The sequence below is a fragment of the Poecile atricapillus genome, chromosome 4 (assembly GCF_030490865.1).
Source record: "Poecile atricapillus isolate bPoeAtr1 chromosome 4, bPoeAtr1.hap1, whole genome shotgun sequence".
In the NCBI taxonomy this organism is placed as follows: domain Eukaryota; kingdom Metazoa; phylum Chordata; class Aves; order Passeriformes; family Paridae; genus Poecile; species Poecile atricapillus.
Genome location: NC_081252.1, coordinates 72,447,979 through 72,468,491, shown reverse-complemented (window position 1 = coordinate 72,468,491; position 20,513 = coordinate 72,447,979). Strand labels below are relative to the sequence as shown.

The 20,513-nt window shown below is 38.9% G+C and overlaps 1 protein-coding gene across 2 annotated transcripts in view; it reads left to right on the top strand.

The window, feature by feature from the left end:
* The window catches only part of CTNNA2 (catenin alpha 2), a 466,335-nt gene that overhangs the window by 423,001 nt on the left and 22,821 nt on the right, over positions 1-20,513 (top strand). For both annotated transcript variants that reach the window (XM_058838585.1, XM_058838586.1), the window contains exons 14-17: positions 5,993-6,106; positions 9,282-9,463; positions 11,772-11,877; positions 14,408-14,542. In XM_058838585.1, the coding sequence (XP_058694568.1) occupies positions 5,993-6,106; positions 9,282-9,463; positions 11,772-11,877; positions 14,408-14,542 (537 nt within the window). The remainder of the gene's footprint in view (positions 1-5,992; positions 6,107-9,281; positions 9,464-11,771; positions 11,878-14,407; positions 14,543-20,513) is intronic.

The window sequence follows — 20,513 nt, the reverse complement described above, 5'->3', positions numbered from 1 at the left end:
ATTAGGAAGATTTATTTTTGCATTCAGACAATTAACTTATTTATGGAGCTCAGTGTAATACTCCATACCCAGGAAGAGAACTAAAGCACATAAATGGACTCATTATCCATGTAAGTTAACTGGAAAAATACACATATATAAGCTTACACAGACCAGAGTTTGCTGGATCAGAACCATATTTGCTGTAGAAAACAAAATTAGTTTCACTTGGAGATACTCTTTAACATTTCCATCTGATCATCTCACACTAAAATGGGATGTATAATTAAAGGGTGAGGCTATAAAAGCCTTTAGAAAATTTTCATCTAATAATCTGTCAAATATTGTGCACCCTTTAATTCAGGTAGTAAAACTTTTTCAGAATTACAAAAAAGGAAAAAAATCCAATCTTGTGATCTTTTTAGAGCATCTGACACAATTATTTTCAGGCAGTGATTGTTTGTGTGCAAGCTGTGAAAGATTGAATTTAATTGTGATGAGTCCCCTCATTCCAGAGAGTAAATAAAGCCAGTTTTAAAATTAATTTTGGTGGTTATTATTACTTTTAGTAAGCTGAAGGAAAGGGTGGGTAGTCTCAGTTCTTCGTTTTCCCACAAAAGGGGAGAAATTTTTGCCCCTTTGGAGGAGAAAGGAGACTCATTTTTTCATTGAGGGCTATTATTTTTATCTATACAGAAGAAAAAGATCTCTTCCACAAATTAAGAAGTAGTATAAATTAATTTAAGAGTATAATTATAGAACCTAGAAATAAAATAGAAAATAATAACTTCATTCCAGCACCTTTCCTATTACCGTGTAGGGATGGAATTGCACTTTGTGTTTTCACAGCTGCTTATGAAATTCCCTGAGTTATTGGCCAGAAACCCTCTCTGCAGTCAGGAGGGCTCTCAGGACTCGAGGGAGCGGCTGGAGCTGTGTCAGGGGAGGTTGAGGTCGGATATCAGGAAAAGGTTCTTCACCCAGAGGCTGGTTGGGCACTGGAACAGGGTCCCCAGGGAAGTGGTCACAGCATCAGGTGTTAAGATCTGGTTATTGAAATTGTTAGAGATGCCTCTGCCTGACTTAAGGTGCAAACAAGACCATATGCTGAAGCTGATAGTATGGATTTTATTTAACAGTAGTGTCAGGGAGAGAGAAAGAAAAAGAGGAGCAGGGTGGGAGAGAGAGAGTGACAGATTAAGCAGAAAATATCAGCACTCTGTGGATCCTGACAGCATCTCATTGATCCTGTTCTCCTGTTCTCCGTGGTGAGGGTCCCAGAGCACACAGCTCCATGGGTTAATGTTTGTTTGGGCCAGCTGGGAATGCCTGCTGCCTCCCCTGGGGGGGACAGGTTTGAAGCTCTCTGTTGCAGCAGGCTCTGATCTGTGGCATGGCTTTGCACCACGTGCAGCTCTCTGCTGCAAGGCCTCAGCAATGAGGCTGGGGGTGTTTTGGGGGTCTTTGATGGTGTTATGATGGTTTATGACCCCTCCTCTGAATGCCCCATGGATGTGGGTGGGTTTCACAACTGAGCCAGTTTGTGTAAGGCAGGGTGGGTGTTCACTCCCTCTGTCACACACCCAAATTTTCTCCTCCCCCCCATCAAACAGAGCCAGAGCTGATTCTTCTCCCCAGCCTTGGTTAGCTCTCCTTACACCTCTCTTTAGCTCTGGACTGTGACACCACCTTTACCTTTGCTCAGGTTCCCATCAGGTGGCTTTACTCACACACACCAGTTCTCCTCTTCAGGCACACTGAACAGGCCTCTGGTGGCCACAGCTTCTTTAAACAGTTTTGCCATAATGGCAAAGTCCTTTTTTAAGCGTGTTTAACCATGAACCATTTCAGTCTCTCAAACCAAGCCTGACAGAGTTCAGGAAGCATTTGGATGATGTTCTCAGGAACAAGTTGTGATTCTTGGGGTTGTCCTGTGGAAGACCAGGAGCTGGACTTTGATGGTCCTTGTGAACTCCTTCCAATTTGGGATATTTTATTCTTTTAAGGGATTTTCAGTCCTTGGGAGAAGACCTCAGCAAAAATGACTGTGCGTTCCTCAGCCCAGCTGTTTGGGTGTATTAATGCTCCTTTCTTCTTCTCCTCTGCCACACTTGTCAGGTTTAGCCACCATCACCTCTGGGGCAGCCACTGTGGTGAAATCCAAAGTGCTGCAGCATTTCAGGTCCTCTGTAAAACCAGATTTGGTGCAGAATCCCGTCATCTTTTGAAACATCCTATCTCCAGAGGGTGTTGTGGGGTCCAGTGTTCCCATTGAGCACCTGCTGCTCCTCAGATTGAATTTGAAGTGTCAAATTTTACTGTAAATCACCAAACAACTGAAGACCTGCAGTGAGAGAGGTTCTCTGATTGAGGCTCTCAGGTGCTGCTTGCAGCTGAGTCACTCAGGCTGCAGTGGCACCAAAACAAATGTACAGAACAGCGTGGAGTTGGATTGAAAAGCATTTTGTAAAGTCTGGGGTTTTGTCCTCCTCGTCTTCTAGAATTAGAGGGAATTTTCATTGTAAAAAATAGGGGAGCATCTTTTCATCTCTTCAGTCTTTGCTCTCATTTCAAGATTAGCTTGACTTGGTGTTCCCAGTGCTGAAATTCTTGTAATTGCATCTTACAATTTTTAAGTGCATAGCAAAGTGGGGTTTCTATCTTCATCAAGTACATTTGGGTTGGTGAAATACGAAACAAATATCATTTATAAATCTGCATATATATGCCATTTTATGACTTGTATAATTCACATTTTCATCCTGCAGTCACAAAAGATAAAAAAATGACAGGGATGGTACTGATACTTTGTTCACACCAAGCTCTTCCATCAAACAGAGAGATACTAAATATATATATATATATATATGCCTGGAAGTTGAAAGTCACCACATTCATATTAGAAATAAAATATGCATCTTTAAAGAGAAAGCATATATTTATTGTATGATTTATCTGGGATTGTGAAAGATTCTTCTTCCCTGGAAGCCTTCCTCTGAGTTAGATGAATGTTGTGTGTAGTAGAGATACTGCATTTGAAAAAAGGGACTTCTTGGGAAGTCTTATGGCTGGTGCTAAAAAACAGATTAAAAATTATGGAAATAGTTCATTTTTCTGCTGAAATCAGCCAGTGCATTAAGTCCATTAGTTGTGAATATTACTCTAGCTTCTTTTGCCACTGGTGGCTGTCAGCTCTGTTTGGAAGCTGTCTCCAGCCTCAAACCTGTGATTACTACATTTGTGAAACCATAAATCCAGGTGTCTGCAAGACAGAAGCTGTCTTTCTGTCTTCCAGCTCAGAGAAATGAAGTCTCAGACTCTGTTGTCTTGGAAACAAGGTTTTAAATATCAAGGTCCTGTTGGTTTTACACAAAAATCAGAATTGTTCTGTATGTGTAGAAGGCCTTGCTAAGAGTAGTCCTTTAAGTCAGATTCAATATAATTTTCTTTTTTGTACTTTTGTGTCTAAACACTATTTTGTACAGGCTGCATCTCAGGGGACCAGCTAAGACATGGCAATGGTGCAAGAGTGAAAGCGTGAAAATGTTTGAAACTTCAGCATACAGACAAAAATTAACCCCACTTCTTCACCCTAAAGCAAAATGCAGCTGTTTGGGGAAGAAAATGAGGGGGAGAAAATTCACCACACTTGACACCATGAAAAGAGTGAATCTGAAAGATCACTTTGAATTAGATCTCACCAGTACAGAGGGGAAATAGGAAGATGTCTTGTGATTGTAGTAAATTGCTAACAATTGCATTGCTTGCCCTTTTGGTTTGCACTACATTGTCTCCAAGTTCAACATTTATACCCATTAAATTTCAGTCTTTTAAAGACCACAGATTTTAAGATTATGAATGTCAGACAGTAACAGCACTACATTTTTTTTCTGGCTATTTCTTCAAGAATAAGCCTTTGCATAGAATTTTCAGAATATTTTTTTCTTTTTAAGAGGCAGCCTCATGTCCTTATTGGTCACCATGCTGAGATGTAATATTTTGAATATTACATCTTTCCTTCAAGTCTGACTATGAAAGACTAGGAAAGGACTGCATATTATGTTTTATAATCTTACTTCTAAAAGTGGAGACAGAAGAAACTAAGAGTATGTTTGGGTTGTGAAAGGGTGCTGGCTTTACAATGACCAGTGAAACTGGCTCATTGAGTGGACTTGGAGGATGGGGAAGGGCCAGCTGGTTTATTGAAGCTCTCCACCCTGTTCTTGTTCTGAACAACAAAGCCCAGGCAGATGAAAATCTGAGCCTTGTGATAGAAAATACTCTTTGCTCAGGGAGTTGTAGGATTCTCTTTGTAGCTTGCTTGTTTATGACAGATTTTAAGGTCTCATCCTGCCCTCAGGCAGCTGAGCAGAGGAAACAGAGAGATTAAAGGTGATTGGAAAACAAGACCATTGGTCTTTATAATGAAGGGTACCAATCCTTCTCTTTTACCAGTGACAGCAGAGAGAAGGTAAATTCATTTTTCATCTAAACTTCTTCTCCTGCCTGTCCTGCTACACACTCTCTTTGTGCATGCCTCTCTTCAGAGGTGCAGACCGAGGTTTATTACCACACTGTCACACTTGGTTATTTCTTCCTCCAGCGCTCAGCATCAAAACACGTATTTAATTCATACTCTTCCAGTCAGACGAAGATGGCTGTGTTTTACTCTCCCCATCCTGTGCACTTCACTGTGCAGCTACAAACAGTGATGTGCACTTGGTGTTGGAAGCCAGGCTGGAACAGAAATATCACCAGAAGACTCCTCTGCGTTACGTTCGAGGGTTTGGAGCCGTTCCTAGTGACTGAGCATCCTCCAGACAGAGCTGTAATGACAACTGGCAGTGATTAGCACCTCTGCTAGAAAACTTGACGTTGCCTCCAAGCACCAAGTGCCAGCCTGGGTGATTTCTTCTGTAGTGCTTTGGCCTTCTGGGCTGTCACTGGGGGTGATGGGTGTCCAGTGAGGTGAGGATTTCGCTGCAGTTACTGTGCTTTTCTTTTCCTCTTATTTGTCATGTATGGTACCCACAGAACTCACTCATGGCCATGATGCTATTCAACCATAAAATGGAATATAATCTTCCTTTTAAAGATTCCATTTTTTTGCACCATCTTTATTAAATATGGTACTAAATTGTGATTTTAGTAGGACTGTCTCTTTGTATATAAGAACATTTCTTTTTCTCCAATTTTTTTGCTAGAAGGTAAAAAAACCCAAATGAACAGATCCTTCAATTAAGTTTTTGGGGTTTTTTTTGTATCCCTCCTTCCAACATTTTAAACAATCTGAAGCCTGAAAATATGTAACTTGATTAATCAATCTTCCAAGAAACCCTGCCATCACTTTAGTACCAGCAGTGGAGGCATCCTGATCTCAGCAGGGGGATGAGTCAAATTCCAAAGCTCTGTGTGTGAAAAGGACTATGTGAACTAACAAGATTACACAGATCATAAATTTCATGTTTTTGTTCAAAACCAGTTGACATAATTTACAATTTCTTTCAATGGGAAATATCTTATTTGCTTTGATAAATTTTTCTTCCAGGATGTTAGTTGCTTTTTCCCAGGTATTTACTTTCTCTTTTGAAAATTACATGAAGCTTCCAGTAACATAATAGTCTTAGTGTCCATTTATATGTGAAATAACATTATTTTGAAATACTACATTCCAGTTGTTAGTGCTTCCAAAGGATATTTGTTCCTGGAACTGCATTCATCTTGTTAACAGAGTTAAGAGAAATTGCAGCAAGAAAAGTTGTGGCAAGGTAATGACAAATGCCATTTGTAAAGAAAACTAGGCTTGAAACAATTTAATTTTTAAGACAATTCAATTTCAGTTCCTGACTGCTGGGGCAGACAAGTTCATTTCAGAGGAGAATGGAACAGCATTTCCTGGGCAGGTAGTCAATGAAATAAGAGCTCGCTGTGCACAGGACTTGGTCTGTGTCCTTTTTAAGCTTATCATCTCTTTTATTCTGGCTTTCTCTCCTGTCTCTCTCTCTCTCTGCAGACCCCCGAGGAGCTCGAGGATGACTCAGACTTTGAGCAAGAGGATTATGATGTGCGCAGCCGAACGAGTGTCCAGACTGAGGATGACCAGCTCATTGCTGGCCAGAGTGCAAGGGTGAGTACAAACCCCACATCCCCCAGCGAGCTCCAGTAGGGACCAATAAAAACTCTGCCTCAGAAAGCAAAGGCAGTGATTTCCAGTCCTCAGGGTCGTTTAAGAAAGGATGGGACCTGGCTGACAGAGATGTTGAAGGTTTTTTCGTGTCAAACCTATTTAAGTAACATTTATTGAATGATCTTGAGGCTTTTGTGGTGCCTAGTATCAGCTGCTTGCTCCAGCTAGTGCTGTAAGAGGAGGCTTTGCAGGTTTGGAATGTGCTGAAACCGTGGGAGTAGTCAGCAAATTAAAAAAATAAAAAAATAAAAAAATCCCATCAGGGCACCATGTGCTGTATCCAGAGAAATCTTACATTAGTCATGTTTCCCAGTGTGCAAACCTGTCAAGAAGATCTGTTTAAGCTACTGAGTAGTCCCTGTAATTTAATTGTAATTGAAGACATTTGCTACTGAGTCAATGTAATTTTACCAGGGTAATTACATCATGATAAACTCCAGTCGCTGTGATTTGTGACCTCAGCTTGTGCATGGGGATTCCAAATTAAGCTGAAGAGTGCTGCAGGGGTCACAGGTGCTGGGGAAGTGAAGTCTGTTAACACTCAGGAATATTCCTGTTAACACTCAGGATTATGCCACCCTCTGATCAATGTTTACCTTTTACTGAATAGGCTTCTCAGCTCAGATTATTTAAAAAAAAAAAAAAATCAGAATATAATTTTATGCATCATGAAAATATATTGGACTGGAAAGAAAGTTTTTTTTTTAAAGAAAAGCCTTTAAACATTTTCCAGGAGAGAACCAGCGGGAAACTGGGAATTATCTGAATGATTTTCATGGCTCTTTCACACAAGTCTGGTTTGTTCTGATGTGCTAGAAGTAAAGCTATGGACTAAATAAAAAGCATCCTCCCCACACACTCAAACACCAGCAAAAGTTGGTAACTGGAATGAGGATTTCTTACCTTGGAGTCTGGAAGAGGATTTGTAGGGCTGAGAACCTAAAGATCAAAAGGCAAAGATGCTGCAAAATCTCAGAGGACAGAGGAGTTTTCAGCTGCTGTAGGTTGGGGCTTGGCACAAAGGTTTTACATCCTGAAAAGAAAGATTAGAGTATCAAAAATCTGAAGGAAGCTTAGTCAGAGGTGTGGGAGAAATGCAGGGCATGGATCCAGTGGAATGGGCAGAGATTTCTTTTTGTCTTGAAATTATTTCCCTGAATATGGATTATAGATGGTAAATGAACCATACCATGTATCAGAAAAACTGGAATTTTATCTGATATCCCTAGGGCAAAAAATTCCAGGATTCCTCCCTGAGACACTGGTGACAGAACTGTTCTGGCTGTAGCTGACTATCTTTTGTGATTTTTATATTTTAAAGGGCATGAAGTCCTGTTTGAGATATTCAAAGTATTGACTACTAAAGCAATCTCAGGTATAACAGAAATAAGATACAGTATAGATTATTTTGTCCAATTTCACAGCCTTTCTCATCTTTTTGGTTACATTTAGGACTGGGTAACATGTCATCCTTTCTTGATGTGAAACCCAAGTAAAGACTGCAGTAATTTTTCTTACTAAGAGTCAAGTTCACCTGGGGATTTAGGAATCTTAAATTCTATTACATTTATTGTGGTTATTATTATTGTTGCATTTAAAACCTTGTGCTTTGATCAACTATACACTGTATAAGCATAATACATCATAAAGACAGCTTCTGAATAATACAGATTGCAATGTGGCACAGGAAGCAACAAATCCCAAAAACCTAAAAGGGAAACAAGCTAAGTCCTCAGTCTGGAGAGTGCTCAGCAGAATAGAATCTTACCTGAACCTTTTCTGGGGAAAAGATGCAAAATACTTTTATTTGCACAATATAATGGATTTGTTTAATATGCTTACTCCATAAGGCTGTTAGTGTTCCAGTAGAAAGACTTGTGCTGGTCTTCAGTAGAAATAAAACTGGAAATTATGGGCTGCATTTGCTATAGGATATGGCTGCTTTGAAAGCACATCAGCAGCTGGAGCAGAAATATTAAAGCACTGTTTAGCAGTTTAAAGAGTGTTCAGGTGAAGATGCTACTTGAAGAAACCACAGGCAAGTCATACAGATAAACCTCCCAAATTTCACTACGCCTATCACATTCTCTAGAACTTGAGTTAATTCCTCAGTTCTGTTGTTTTCTGTGCATTTTATATATTTATTTATTAGATCGACTTGCACTGCATTTTTCTGTGCAAAGACTATTATGTTAGCATTTGAAACTGCTGAGTTATATTGATAAGGCCTAATTAAAACTCGTCTTGAATTTTAATTTGATTAACTTGCAAATTTCTCATTCTCTGATCTACTGTTTATAACCCTTTTTAATTTCAGTTTTGGAAAAGGTCAATTATGAATTTTTAAAAGCCAAGAGCATTTTAAGAATATGTAGAAAAAGACTTCAGCTGATTGAAAGTGACATAAACAAGAAAAAAATGTAATGACACTTAAATGTGTCACACCCCATTAAATGCATAATGTGGTCTTCAGAACCCCTAGAGCCAAATAGTAGCTTAACTTGGAAATCATTATTCAAAGTGTCCATTTGATCTTCAGAAGTAATTATTATAATATTTTAGGGTTTTTTTGGAGGGGGGCAGGAACTTTGTGCTTTGTTCAGGCTGAAGCAGATCAGTACCAACCTGTTCAGTGCCTTTTTGCGTCTCTTCCAAGAGAAAATTACAACACTAAATATCATTAAAAGATATGTTTGTTACAATTCACTTCCAATGTATTGTCTTGTGTGTCATAGCTTGTTTTAGTGTTCTGTTAATCTGAAATCCTCTGTTTCTGACAGAGGATGAGACAAGGGGAGACACAGCAATTCTGTCTGCCTTTTCCCATAAATGTCACTCGTTTTATTATTCCTCATAACTGAGATTTAATCCTCCTTTGTCAACTGGTGAATAATCACAACATCATAAATGTAAATTTTATCATCTTGAAAGTGCAAGAAGAGGCATAAACATGCTGTGAATGTGCTTTTGCCTGCCCTGACAGAAATCAAATGCCTACAAGATTTTGCTTGGCATCTTCAACTCCCATAAAAATAAACTCGAGCTGTTGGGACCACTGGAAAGATCCAGTTTGCAGCTTCTTTTTCTTCATGTCCAAATCCTGTTCTTTCTCCAGGCTATCATGGCTCAGCTGCCTCAGGAGGAGAAAGCAAAGATTGCTGAGCAGGTGGAGATATTCCACCAGGAGAAGAGCAAGCTGGATGCGGAGGTGGCCAAGTGGGATGACAGTGGCAATGACATCATCGTGCTGGCCAAGCAGATGTGCATGATTATGATGGAAATGACAGATTTCACCAGGTAAGGACAAAATAACCCCAGCTGAGGAGCTCAGACGTGCCACATCTTCCTTTTCTGCTTGACTGGTACCCTTTTGAGATGATTTTCTGTGGTTTTGGGGATGCAAAGCCAAGGAAAGCTCATCATAGACACTGCCCTGGGTATTTGTCCAAATGGGATTAATCACATGAAGTTTTTGTGCTATTTGCAAGTCTCTTTTATTTGCAGATCATTTTGTATTTCAGCAGCAAAGTTAGTCTGTGACCTTACAGACATTCCAGTGACATTTCGTTTAGTACCCATCTAAATGCATGTGCCTCTCTGAACTTTCAACATTTCAGCACAATTTGTGTCAATCAAAAATAATGGCAAAACTATTTATATCATCTGACCACTGAACTTCCTTCCAAAAAAAATCCCAAACGAAATGAAACTGGATTGATCTAATGCTTCGTGGGAGTCAGTCTGCAATGACTTTTCTTTTTTTTTTTTCTTTCATTTCTTTTCTCTATTGATGTCTTGTTCTCTAATTGCAGAGCGTCAAAAGGTCATTCATTAATGATACAATGTAAACAGAATTATTGTCTTTAATTATGGTCATATTGTTAATCACACCAGGGAGAATGGTTTACAAGAGTCTTTGAATTCCAGATCATCGTAGTAAATTAAATTTTGTTCAGTGTTTATTTATAAAGTGGGTTCAAAAGTTTAAATGGTATTTATCAAAATGTGATTACACAAAACAGGATGAAAAATCATCCTGGTTTTCTTCAGGATTAAAATCAGACATCCATTTATTCAACTCTTTGTGTTGCCCCATCCCTGGAAGTGTTCAGGGCCAGTTGGATGGGGCTTGCAGCAGCCTGGGAAAGTGGCAGGGGGTGGAACTGGATGGAGAGGATATTTTAGAGAATTCTGTGTTACTTTTGTATTTGTATTGTCTTGGTGTCTCTGATCCTTCTGCCAGCAAAAAATAGAGTGCAATCTGCTCAAACAGTGTCATTGTGTCATGGAAGGAAGAAATGATGGCCTAAAGCAGCAGCCCAGAATATTCACAGTTTCTGCAACCTCCTGGACAACCTTTGATATATTGAACATGAAATGGAAAGTTTTATAATTGTATTTTCTAGCATCAAAAGAAAAAAAACTAATTTGAGAATGAGATAAAAACTACTGACACATTTGAAGTACATTAAAAAAAGAAACAAAGTGCACCTCTGTCTGCATCAGATTCAATAACAAGTTGTTTAATATATTCCATTAAAACAGAAACAAGCCTTTCACACCTCTTTGCTTGGCTGTAACCTCAGCAGTGTTAGAATAGAGTAATTTTTCAAATGCATGGAGTTTGTGACAATCAGAACTGCTCATGTAATGTAGATGCACATGAGGTCACCAAGAAGTATTTTTGCTGTACTTTAAGTTCACCTGAAGTGGGATACTTGTGTTTCATCTGTTTAAGGTGGTAATGAAAGTCTGGAAAGAAGATTAAAATGGAAATATGTTTCAGCATGTTATTCTTGCCATTATAGATTAAAAAAAAATCAAAAAATAATGCAATGTTGTGCTTAGAAAAAATGTGTTCTGTCACATTAAAAAAAAAAAAAGTTTGATCATATTGTGATTTTCCACATTAAAGAATGGAAAATGAAATCACTTCCAGCTGTGACTTTCTCAGGAGCAGGAGCAATTTTATTGGTACAAGCAGGATTAAAGTTTTGAGTCTGAAGCAAACTCAGGAAAGTCTATGGAGACCTGTTCTCTTAATATGTTTTGGTAGCTTTAATGGTTAAATCAGAATTTTGTGCATCATCTTAAAAATATAGTTAAAGATCAGGCTGAAAGCTAATTATACATATTTTAAGTGTAACATTCAAGTGTGTAAGAAAATGATTATGCTTCACCTCTCTTTATTTTCCAACAAAAAAAATCTACCAAAAAAAGGCTTTATAAAATGTGACAGTCTTGCCCTAGACATGATGGGCTGAACATTTAGCACTGGCTTGGGAATCACATAGTTTTGAAATAGTTGTGTATTCCAGGAACAACACTGGCTTAATGAGCACTTAAAAATGCATATACTATTAAGTACAGCTCATGTGCTTGAAGGCACCATCGGACTAAATTGCCAATGAGGCATTTTGTAAAGGAGAGGAAATACAGCAGACAGATTTCTTAATCAAGCTGTACCATAAAGTACTTAAAAGGCAAAATTGTAATAAATTAAGAAGACATTTGTGTTGCTATTTTAAAATCAAGCACTGAACAGGGTCACTAAAACCGTTGCCTTTTGTGATTTATTGAGATTGTGGGTAATTGTGTTTCACAGAGGGAAAGGCCCCCTGAAGAACACATCCGATGTCATCAATGCAGCCAAGAAGATTGCAGAGGCAGGATCCAGGATGGACAAATTGGCACGGGCAGTTGCTGATCAGGTAGCCCCAGAATGAGCTGAAACACAACATAACCTCTATGGATGAGTTGTCCTTACGCAGGAAAAGTCTGTCTTACCAGAAAATTACCTGTTGAGAGTCTGGATCCTGATCTTCCCATTGGGTAGACCTTGGTTCTTCTAGACCCATCAGCATTTTGCAGAACAGGAAAGGCATAAATGAGTCTCTCCAAGCTCAGAAATGTTAGACATTTTGAACTAGATAGAGGCTCTTTCAGGTTGGAAAAGACCTGTGAGATATCACATCCAAAATGTATTTGCAGTTAAAAAAGCAGTAAGGATTTGTATGCTCCATTCCCTTTGCCAAGTGCCTAGGAATCCTTAGATTCTTTTCAGTTCATTCTTCCAGCAATTTTCCCTTGATTTGGCACTTTACTCCTTCCAGGTTCTCTGACTCCCTATTTTCTTGTTTGCCTCAGTGTATTGTGCATGTTGTGGGGTCTGTGTCCTCACTTCCTTTACAAAATTCATATCACAGCTGGACAAGTGACTTTGCTGAATGTATATTTTCAGACTGGATTATCTTTTCATCTGGAGAGCAAGAGGAAGAATCATATTAAAAGTCAAGGGCTGAATTTCAAATCCAGGTCCTACATAGCTAATTTTGGATTCAGGCAAATTAAATTTCACTATTTTTCCCTTTGTAAATATCCTACAGTTTCTTTCATTTCATTGGCATCAAGAGAAAATTTGCTGGAAGTGGGAACTGGTAACTTCTTTGCCTCTAGTCTTTCTCTTCAAAATAAGAATGTCATTTTCAAGTAAGGGTGTGATAGTGTGTAAATCACCCTGCCATGGAATATGGGCCAGAGTGGCAAAAAACCCCAAAGCTGCCCATTTTCCTGTAACCTCAGAAATGTTGGCTTTAGGTCTTCTTCAGAAGCAGCATTTTTCCTGTAGTTAACCCATTCCTGTCCTTCAAATGTAGCATCTGTTCATTTTAACACAAAAAAGAAGAAATCCATCTGTCAGCTGATGAAATTCCTAGTCTGCAGTATTTGCAGAGGTGGAATATTTTAAAGAAAGAAACAGAAGAAGACTTGTTATGCTTAGAGTGCCTTGAGTCACATTTTAAATTTCAGAGGACTGTAACCCTACTAATAAACAGTGAAATTATTTTGAGAATTAAGTATTTTTTCTAATGCTTGCACTTTAATGATATTTCACAGAACTCTGGAGACCCTCATGCAATATAAACTTTTTGTGGACAGTTGCATTTTTAATTACTGTTCCATTGAGGGAGCCCTTATACTTTTTCATTCCAAGGTATTTATATTTAAAGCCTTGACAACTTTGCAGATGTATTGCTTTAAATTTATTCCTTTCAGTTCATAGGCTTCAAGAATTGAGTAAATATTTTTATATTAAATTGGCACTGGTAGGAAGAAGAGGTCTTTTAGGGATTAATGCCTGAAAGGTGTGGCAAGTGTCTGAGGAAGAGCAGCTCTATAGCATCCACAGTGAAGCTCCAGCTTTGTTTATTATTAGTTTTAAAGGGCAATAAAAAAGTCAAGTGACTCCTTTTGGGATTATAAACAACAATATATCCCAACTACTTCACCATGAACTCATTTCTTGCCAGCATTAGGTGCTGGAGCCAGAGCAGTGATCTCAAGGTAGGAGCTGCGATGTTGATTCATGTGCATTTAATTCTATAATTTTTTCTTGAAATGCTCTGATTTTTTTTTTTTTTTTTAAATTGTGTATAAACTCTGTAAGGTGATAAAAAGGCATATTTGAAATATTTGTTCCCCAAGCTATGCAGGAGAATTGTCAGTCAGACTTTACTGGGTAGCCCCAAAGAGTATTTATTGGAGACATGCTGTTAGCAGAGGACCCTTTTAGCTCTGTTTCATCAGAGTGAATTACTGAGGTCTGTTCTCCTGAGGCAAGACTTTGAATATTAACTACAAAGGTGTTCTTTGTTATGCTGTTGATATTGTGAGGGATGATTCAGTTTCTATTAGGAGTCCCAGAGACTATGAATAAATTGTACTGGGGCCCTTTCAGGTTCTATTGATTATGAAACCCTCACAGCACATTCGGCCTAATCTAACTCTCTGAACATCTGCACAAATCCAGGGGACCTGTCAGGGAGACAAGAGCTGGGGTAACCACTCAGAACTGGGTTTATCTGGACGTTAACTGCTCTATATTGGATTTTGACTTGGATGTCCAGCAGGTAACCTGGTGTTTCAAGTGAAACCTGGTCTTTTGGCTGCTCAGTTCAATTCCATAAATTAATGCAGAGCATAATTTTAAGTTATTATTTTCATAATGCTGATAAAGAGGGTTCTCATTTTTCAGAAGGGTAGAGTGCACCTTTAGGTCGCAATTCACAAATCTTGAGTTAAATGAATGGTAGAATTTGATTTTTCACATTTTATCTAGTAGCTCATGTATAGACAAGGTGGGATAGATCCACCTAATACACACGCACTGCCAATATCTGATTACCTTTCTCTGATCTCATGAACTCAGCTCCATCTAATCAGTATTTGTGTTGTGTGCAGTGCCCAGACTCAGCCTGCAAGCAGGATCTGCTGGCCTACCTGCAGCGCATTGCCCTGTACTGCCACCAGCTCAATATCTGCAGCAAAGTCAAGGCAGAAGTTCAGAACCTGGGAGGAGAACTCATTGTATCAGGGGTAAGCTGGGATTTGAGTTTAGCCATTTGTTTCCCATGTAGCACTTGGAAGGGAGAATTTTTGATTGCAATAATGTACAAAACAAAAATCCACTGATTCATAAGCAAGTTGGTTTTTTTTTTTTCAAATTCTATCACCATTATTCCAGGCCTTACAATAACTTGTGTAGAGCAATTTGATTTTCCAATTACCCTTTGTTTATACTAACCTTGTAAAATCTTCATTCTTCCAAAAGAAAAGTAATTTCAGAGCCTAGAAAGTCATTGCCAAGCTGTGAATATTATAATTATTTGGAGCTTTTGTATATTTGCTCATTATAAATCTTCTTTCCTTTGTTAGTACTGGTAATTTCCTTCCTCTGTGCAAAAGCCAGCTCTGTATGAAGTGCATATTGTTAAGATGGTGATGACTAATGGGATTCATTCACTCAGGTTCCAATGCACACTAGGTTTAGCAAAAGACTCTGGAAGGCCAGCAAAATATTTTAAATTTTGATGCATATGCTGTTTTGAAGCACTATTGCAAGCACAGTGATTATATACTCTAATACCACCCAGTTATTGCAGTTATTTTCAATGAACACTACAAACTTCTTACACAAAACTTTTTGTGGAAATAAAAACAGGCAGCAGTAATACTATAAGCATTGAGTTTTTTACATTTTTTAAATATATTTTTTTTCCTTCTCCTCTGTTGGCCTTTGAGCCTCTGGGAGTAAGCTAGAACCAAGAAGAAGCAGTGACTGCTGTTCATGATTTTTTTTTTCTTTCACACTAGTGTAGCCCCATGACACCTTTGTTATCCTCTAACTCAAGTACAGACCATATGTATGTAAATTTGTAACATATTCCCCTCTCCTGAGTGTTTTCAAAATGATAGTGATGTGTGAGACCCAAGATGCTCAAAAAAATTTGTTTGCAAACATGGTTTTGAAAAAGCACCCTTTCATTGTTTAAGCCCAATCAAGTATGAAGATTATTAGGACAACAAACTTGTGCCCTTCATTCCATCCATGATATTCCCCAGTGGCATCACGGGCCTTCCTCAAACATATCAGAAATCACAGAAAGTGTTCTCAGTCACATAACATTTTTATATTTTTTTTTTTTTTTTTGCAAAGCACTATAGAAGGTCTTAAACATTTGCCAGGCTTTCTTGGATCAGGCATTCTGAAGTCATATACACAATCCTAAAAGGAGCTGCTTAAAGGTTCCTGTATCTGTCCTGCAATTGGTCTTCACTTCTTGACGTATGTACGTATGTAATTTTAATACCTTGATCTTCCCACAGCAATGAAAAGATCCTCTTCCATTTTCCTGACACCAGCGGCGAGATCTGTCCTTGTATCACTGACAGCTATGCCGCATCGGAATTGCTACGATCTTTTCTTACCTCCTGCCATCTGGGTCCAGCCTTTCATACCCATTGACTTGTCATGTTCATCTCTCTAAAACAATTCCCCGAATCAGTGCTTCTCCTGGCTTGGCTTTTGTGGTTGTGTGTGTTTCTTTTTTCGAGTCTCTTTATTCAGTGTTTGTGGATGCTGAATAAGCCATTGTGAACCTTGCGCATCTCCTCGTTCCTGGAACATCCCCATCCGTTGTGGAATTATAAGTGGCCAAACCGCTTGAGTTCATCATTCCAGTCTGGCATTGTTGGCACCCGCTGCTTCCCAGGCTCCATCACCATTGTCTTTCTGTTTGGTGGGGTTTTCACAGTCAGTGTCAAAGGCAAAATGAGCTTCAGCCACGGAAATTATTTGGGTCTGTTCCAAAGACTCGGTAAAACTGACCTACAGAAAATTTGAAGGTTGCCCAGCTTGCTTCTTCTGCTGGTGCTCTGAGCAGGAGGAGGTGTAGTGAGTTGAACTCCTGTGCATCCCTTTGTGAGAGCATTATCTTGTGATCTGACACGACCCAGTCAGTGCAGAGCTTTCCTGACAGTGTTTTCTCAGCTGTTGATCTTCAGGGTGCTGGGTACTGTATGCTCCTTTGCTATCCAGAGGTCTGGTATCCAAGTGCACATCCACATCTGCTTGTCTACTTGCTGCTTCTGCTTCCATCTTCTTCTTCATTCTCTCTTGGATAGCCAATTACAAATAAACAGTATTTTATTTATACTAAAATGAAATACCATTATTTGGCAACTTGCATACAGTACAATGTTAGAAGTACTATAGAAATCCAGAACTCAAGCTTCCCAACCTATGACTACAGAAGTAAGATTCTGTGATTGTGCTATATTTAAATGTTTTGATGTAAATATCAAGCACCATGACAATTATTACAATATTATAATTTACTACTGTGTTTACAAAGAGCCACAAGACAATTCAGATCGATCCAAAAGATGATTTGCGATTCAAAACTATTATGGGGAGTAGGATCTCTGCTCGAATTTTTTCGTTATTAAGAATATTAATCAATATTTATAAATGAAATGAATGTATGCATATGTATGTTTGAATCTTTGTGTGGGTGTATGCATATTTATATATAAAGGAAAGAGACATAAAACCAATTAAAAGCTAAAAGACAGATGAAAGCCACCCCACAGTTCTTACAGTTTTGTTAGATAAAAATATGTTGCAACAACTTCAAAACTACTGTGTACATAACATTTAATGTGCCGTATGTCTTTTGATGAAACTTCTATTTCTTTTTTTTCCCCCTGAGATTCAGTAGTTCAGTATGGTTTGCCTCTGAAAATAAGCATAAAGCTGATCTTGTTTGCTTTTTCCTCTATAGATTGATATGATTCTAGCATAGCATATGAAGGGTCCTTTTTGGCATCAGTGACTTTGCTGCAAATAGGAAAACAGATCAAAAAGTAAGAAAATGTCACAGTCCTGAATTGTAAATTATTTCAGTAAAAAACCCACTGTTGTTTTTCCCTTTTCTTTCTCCCATTCCTTTTCCCCTCTGCTCTTTTTTCTCTTTTGATCTTTCCCATCAGACTCCCTCCATGCAAGGATTAGCAAATTTTTTTTTACCAGTTAAGTAAAACCTGACAATTTGGAGTTAGCACACATCAGCTAATTCCTCAGTAATATTAAGAGGGCAAAGACAATTTAGAGTGTCTGTTGACTTGGCCCTTTATGATCCAAGGTGAGACTCTTAGTTCCTGATTCCAATGGAGTTTTGAAAAGTAAAATATAAAACTCTGATACCAGTTCTTCAGTGAGTAACCCAAAAAATGATTGCAGGGAAGAAAATAAGCAAAAATTGTGAGGAGGATGTTAGACAAAAACAGAAAAAGAAATTAATATCAAAAATTAAAAATATTTTAAAAATATTTCTAACTGTGTAGATGATAACCTTGTTCCTAATAAAACTGTCTTTGACCTTGGTCCATAAACAGATACACGTTTCTGTAATTTCAGATTTCAATATTCAATTTCTAGTTCCCCTCTGAGAATAAACAACCTCCTTTAATGAAATTACAGAGTAAAAGCACTTCAAAATAATTTGCTTTGTCTCCTGCTTTGGTTTATTTAAGGTAATGCATATTTGCTTCATAATCACTTGCAGTATTGTATTGGAATGAATCCTCTGAGGTGCTGAGAGTACACTGCTCTCAGTGAAGTAAATCCCATTTACATATACTTAGCTCTTGCTGATGGCCTTGCCTTTTTGTGGAGCTACTTTTGCTCAATAGAGTTGCTTTTAATGATGTTTCTTATTTGGATAAAAAAAAAAATCAGACTTCTAACTCTAGGGCTGCTTTATTTTCCTAGCATTCCTGTCTGCCTCTTGTTAGCAAGAGAATTACAATAAAACAAATCTATATATTCATTTCCTATTCCAGAATAAATATCCACTTGTTCTGTTTACTGCTGCTCAGAAGCTGATCAGCTCATTTACCTGCTATCCATTTAGGCTGTGAGCTTGCATTTTTTAAAGTTCTTGTTTATGTTGGTAGATTTGCCACAGTTTTTCCTGTAGAATTAGATCGAGCAGAATTTAAGAAAATCCCTTATTCAAGGCAGCTCCTTATCATGTTCTGGTTTGATTTAGAGCCCTACAGATAAAATCAGTTGTATTATCAGAAAATTTGCCAGTCTTAAACTCCTGAACCAGACAGAAATGCAGTGTCATACAGAGTAGCAGCCACATGCCTTTGAACACTGTCCAAATGTATGGAATCAATAGCTAAAGCACACTCCAAACATACACTTTAGCTGGATCCAGTTCCCAGTTATTTTCTATGTCCTATTTATCTTAACATAATAGGCTCAACTGTGATACCCAGGGAAGGATTCCTATATTCTGTTGAAGATATTAGACAGTGTAGCTAAGATTGTGAGTTTATCAAGGAATTCTTGCTTGGTGAATCGAAGTGAGGAGTTTAGCAGGAGCAGGAAGGTGAAAGGGCTGGAGCCACCCCATTCATTTTGGGTAGGACATGACAAAAATTGATATAACACCTGGATTGGGAGGGTGGATACATAACATTATGAACAAAAACAGATATACTGCAAAATAATTATATGTTTATCTGTGATCAGTGATAAGAGCCAGACCTCATCAAATATGAATGAGCCTCATTATTTATCAGGGAATAACTGAGCATCCAGCAGTTATTTCAGATGAGCTCACCAGCAGTTCCCCTATCAATTCTGCCTATGGATCTTACATCTAAATAAAAATGGTTTAAATGTTCTGCTTTCCTTTTAATTAAGTCTGAATCACTCTAAACTACCTCATACTGTAAAAGCAAGTTGGTGTCGTGTGGGCAGTAAAGTATCAAGTCACTACATATTAATTCTATAGACTCAAAGAAAAATCAGGTAGTTTGAAGTTCACCTGTCATTAAAAGTGAGCAAGCCCATTTTTCATTGAATTTGGATTAAGAGCAGTTACTGAAGAGCCATTGGTGGGGTGCTTCATATCCCTGAAACAGAAAGCCTTTCTGGGGTGTTATCCTTTGGTTTAATGTTGGCAATCAGAGAGAACCTTTGCATTTAAAACTCTTAAGAGAATGGAAAAAGTGTTGATTTGGAGTTTGGTAAACGGAGGAATTTCATTCTCCTGAACCAGGCAAGAACTGAGGATTATGTGAAAGAAAGGTTCCTGAAGGTAGAGTTGGTATTTGACAAAACTGTTGGGTTCTTTCTTGTCAAAATTCTCAGGAGTGCAAAAAGGTTACTCAGTTAGCGAGAAAATTAGTTTGGCTATATATTTATAATAGAAATGGAACAACTGGCTGACATTTCCTTGTCTCTGAACTGTAGAGAAGTGGATAAAGAGTTGGCTGCATGGTCACACTCAAAGAGTTGTAGTGAAGGGCTCACTGTCCACGTGGACACCAGGGACGAGCGTGTTCCTCAGGGGTTGGTGGTGGGACTGGCACTGTTTAACACCTTTGTCACTGACATGGACTGTGGGATCAAGTGACAACACTGAGCTGTGTGGTGCCACTGGCAGGCTGGAGGGGAGGGATGTCATCCAGAGGGGCCTGGACAGGCTGGAGATGTGGGCCTGGAAGGACCTGGTGAAGTTCAGCAAGGCCAAGTGCAGGGTCCTGCAGCTGGGTCAGGGCAATAATCCCTGACACAAACAGGCTGGGAGGAGAATGGGCTGAGGACAGACCTGAGAAGAAGAGCTTGGGTGTGTTGGTTGATAAGAAGCTCCACATGACCCAGCAATGTGCACTGGCAGCCCCAAAACCACACATTCCCTGAGCTGCATCCAAAGCACCATGGGCAGCAGGGAAGGGAGGGGATTCTCCCCATCTCGCAGGCAACCAGCCAAAGTATAAGAGGACACAGTCTTAAGCTTGCCAGAGAAGGTTTAGGTTGGACTTTAGGAGGGATATCTTCATAGAAAAGGTGATTAGACATTGGAATGGGCTGCCCAGAGGGGTGGTGGAGTCACAGTCCCTGGAAAGGCAAGGCTGGACAAGGCACTCAATGCCATGGTGGTGTTGGGTCACAGGATGGGCTCAATGAGCTCAGAGGTCTTTTCCAACC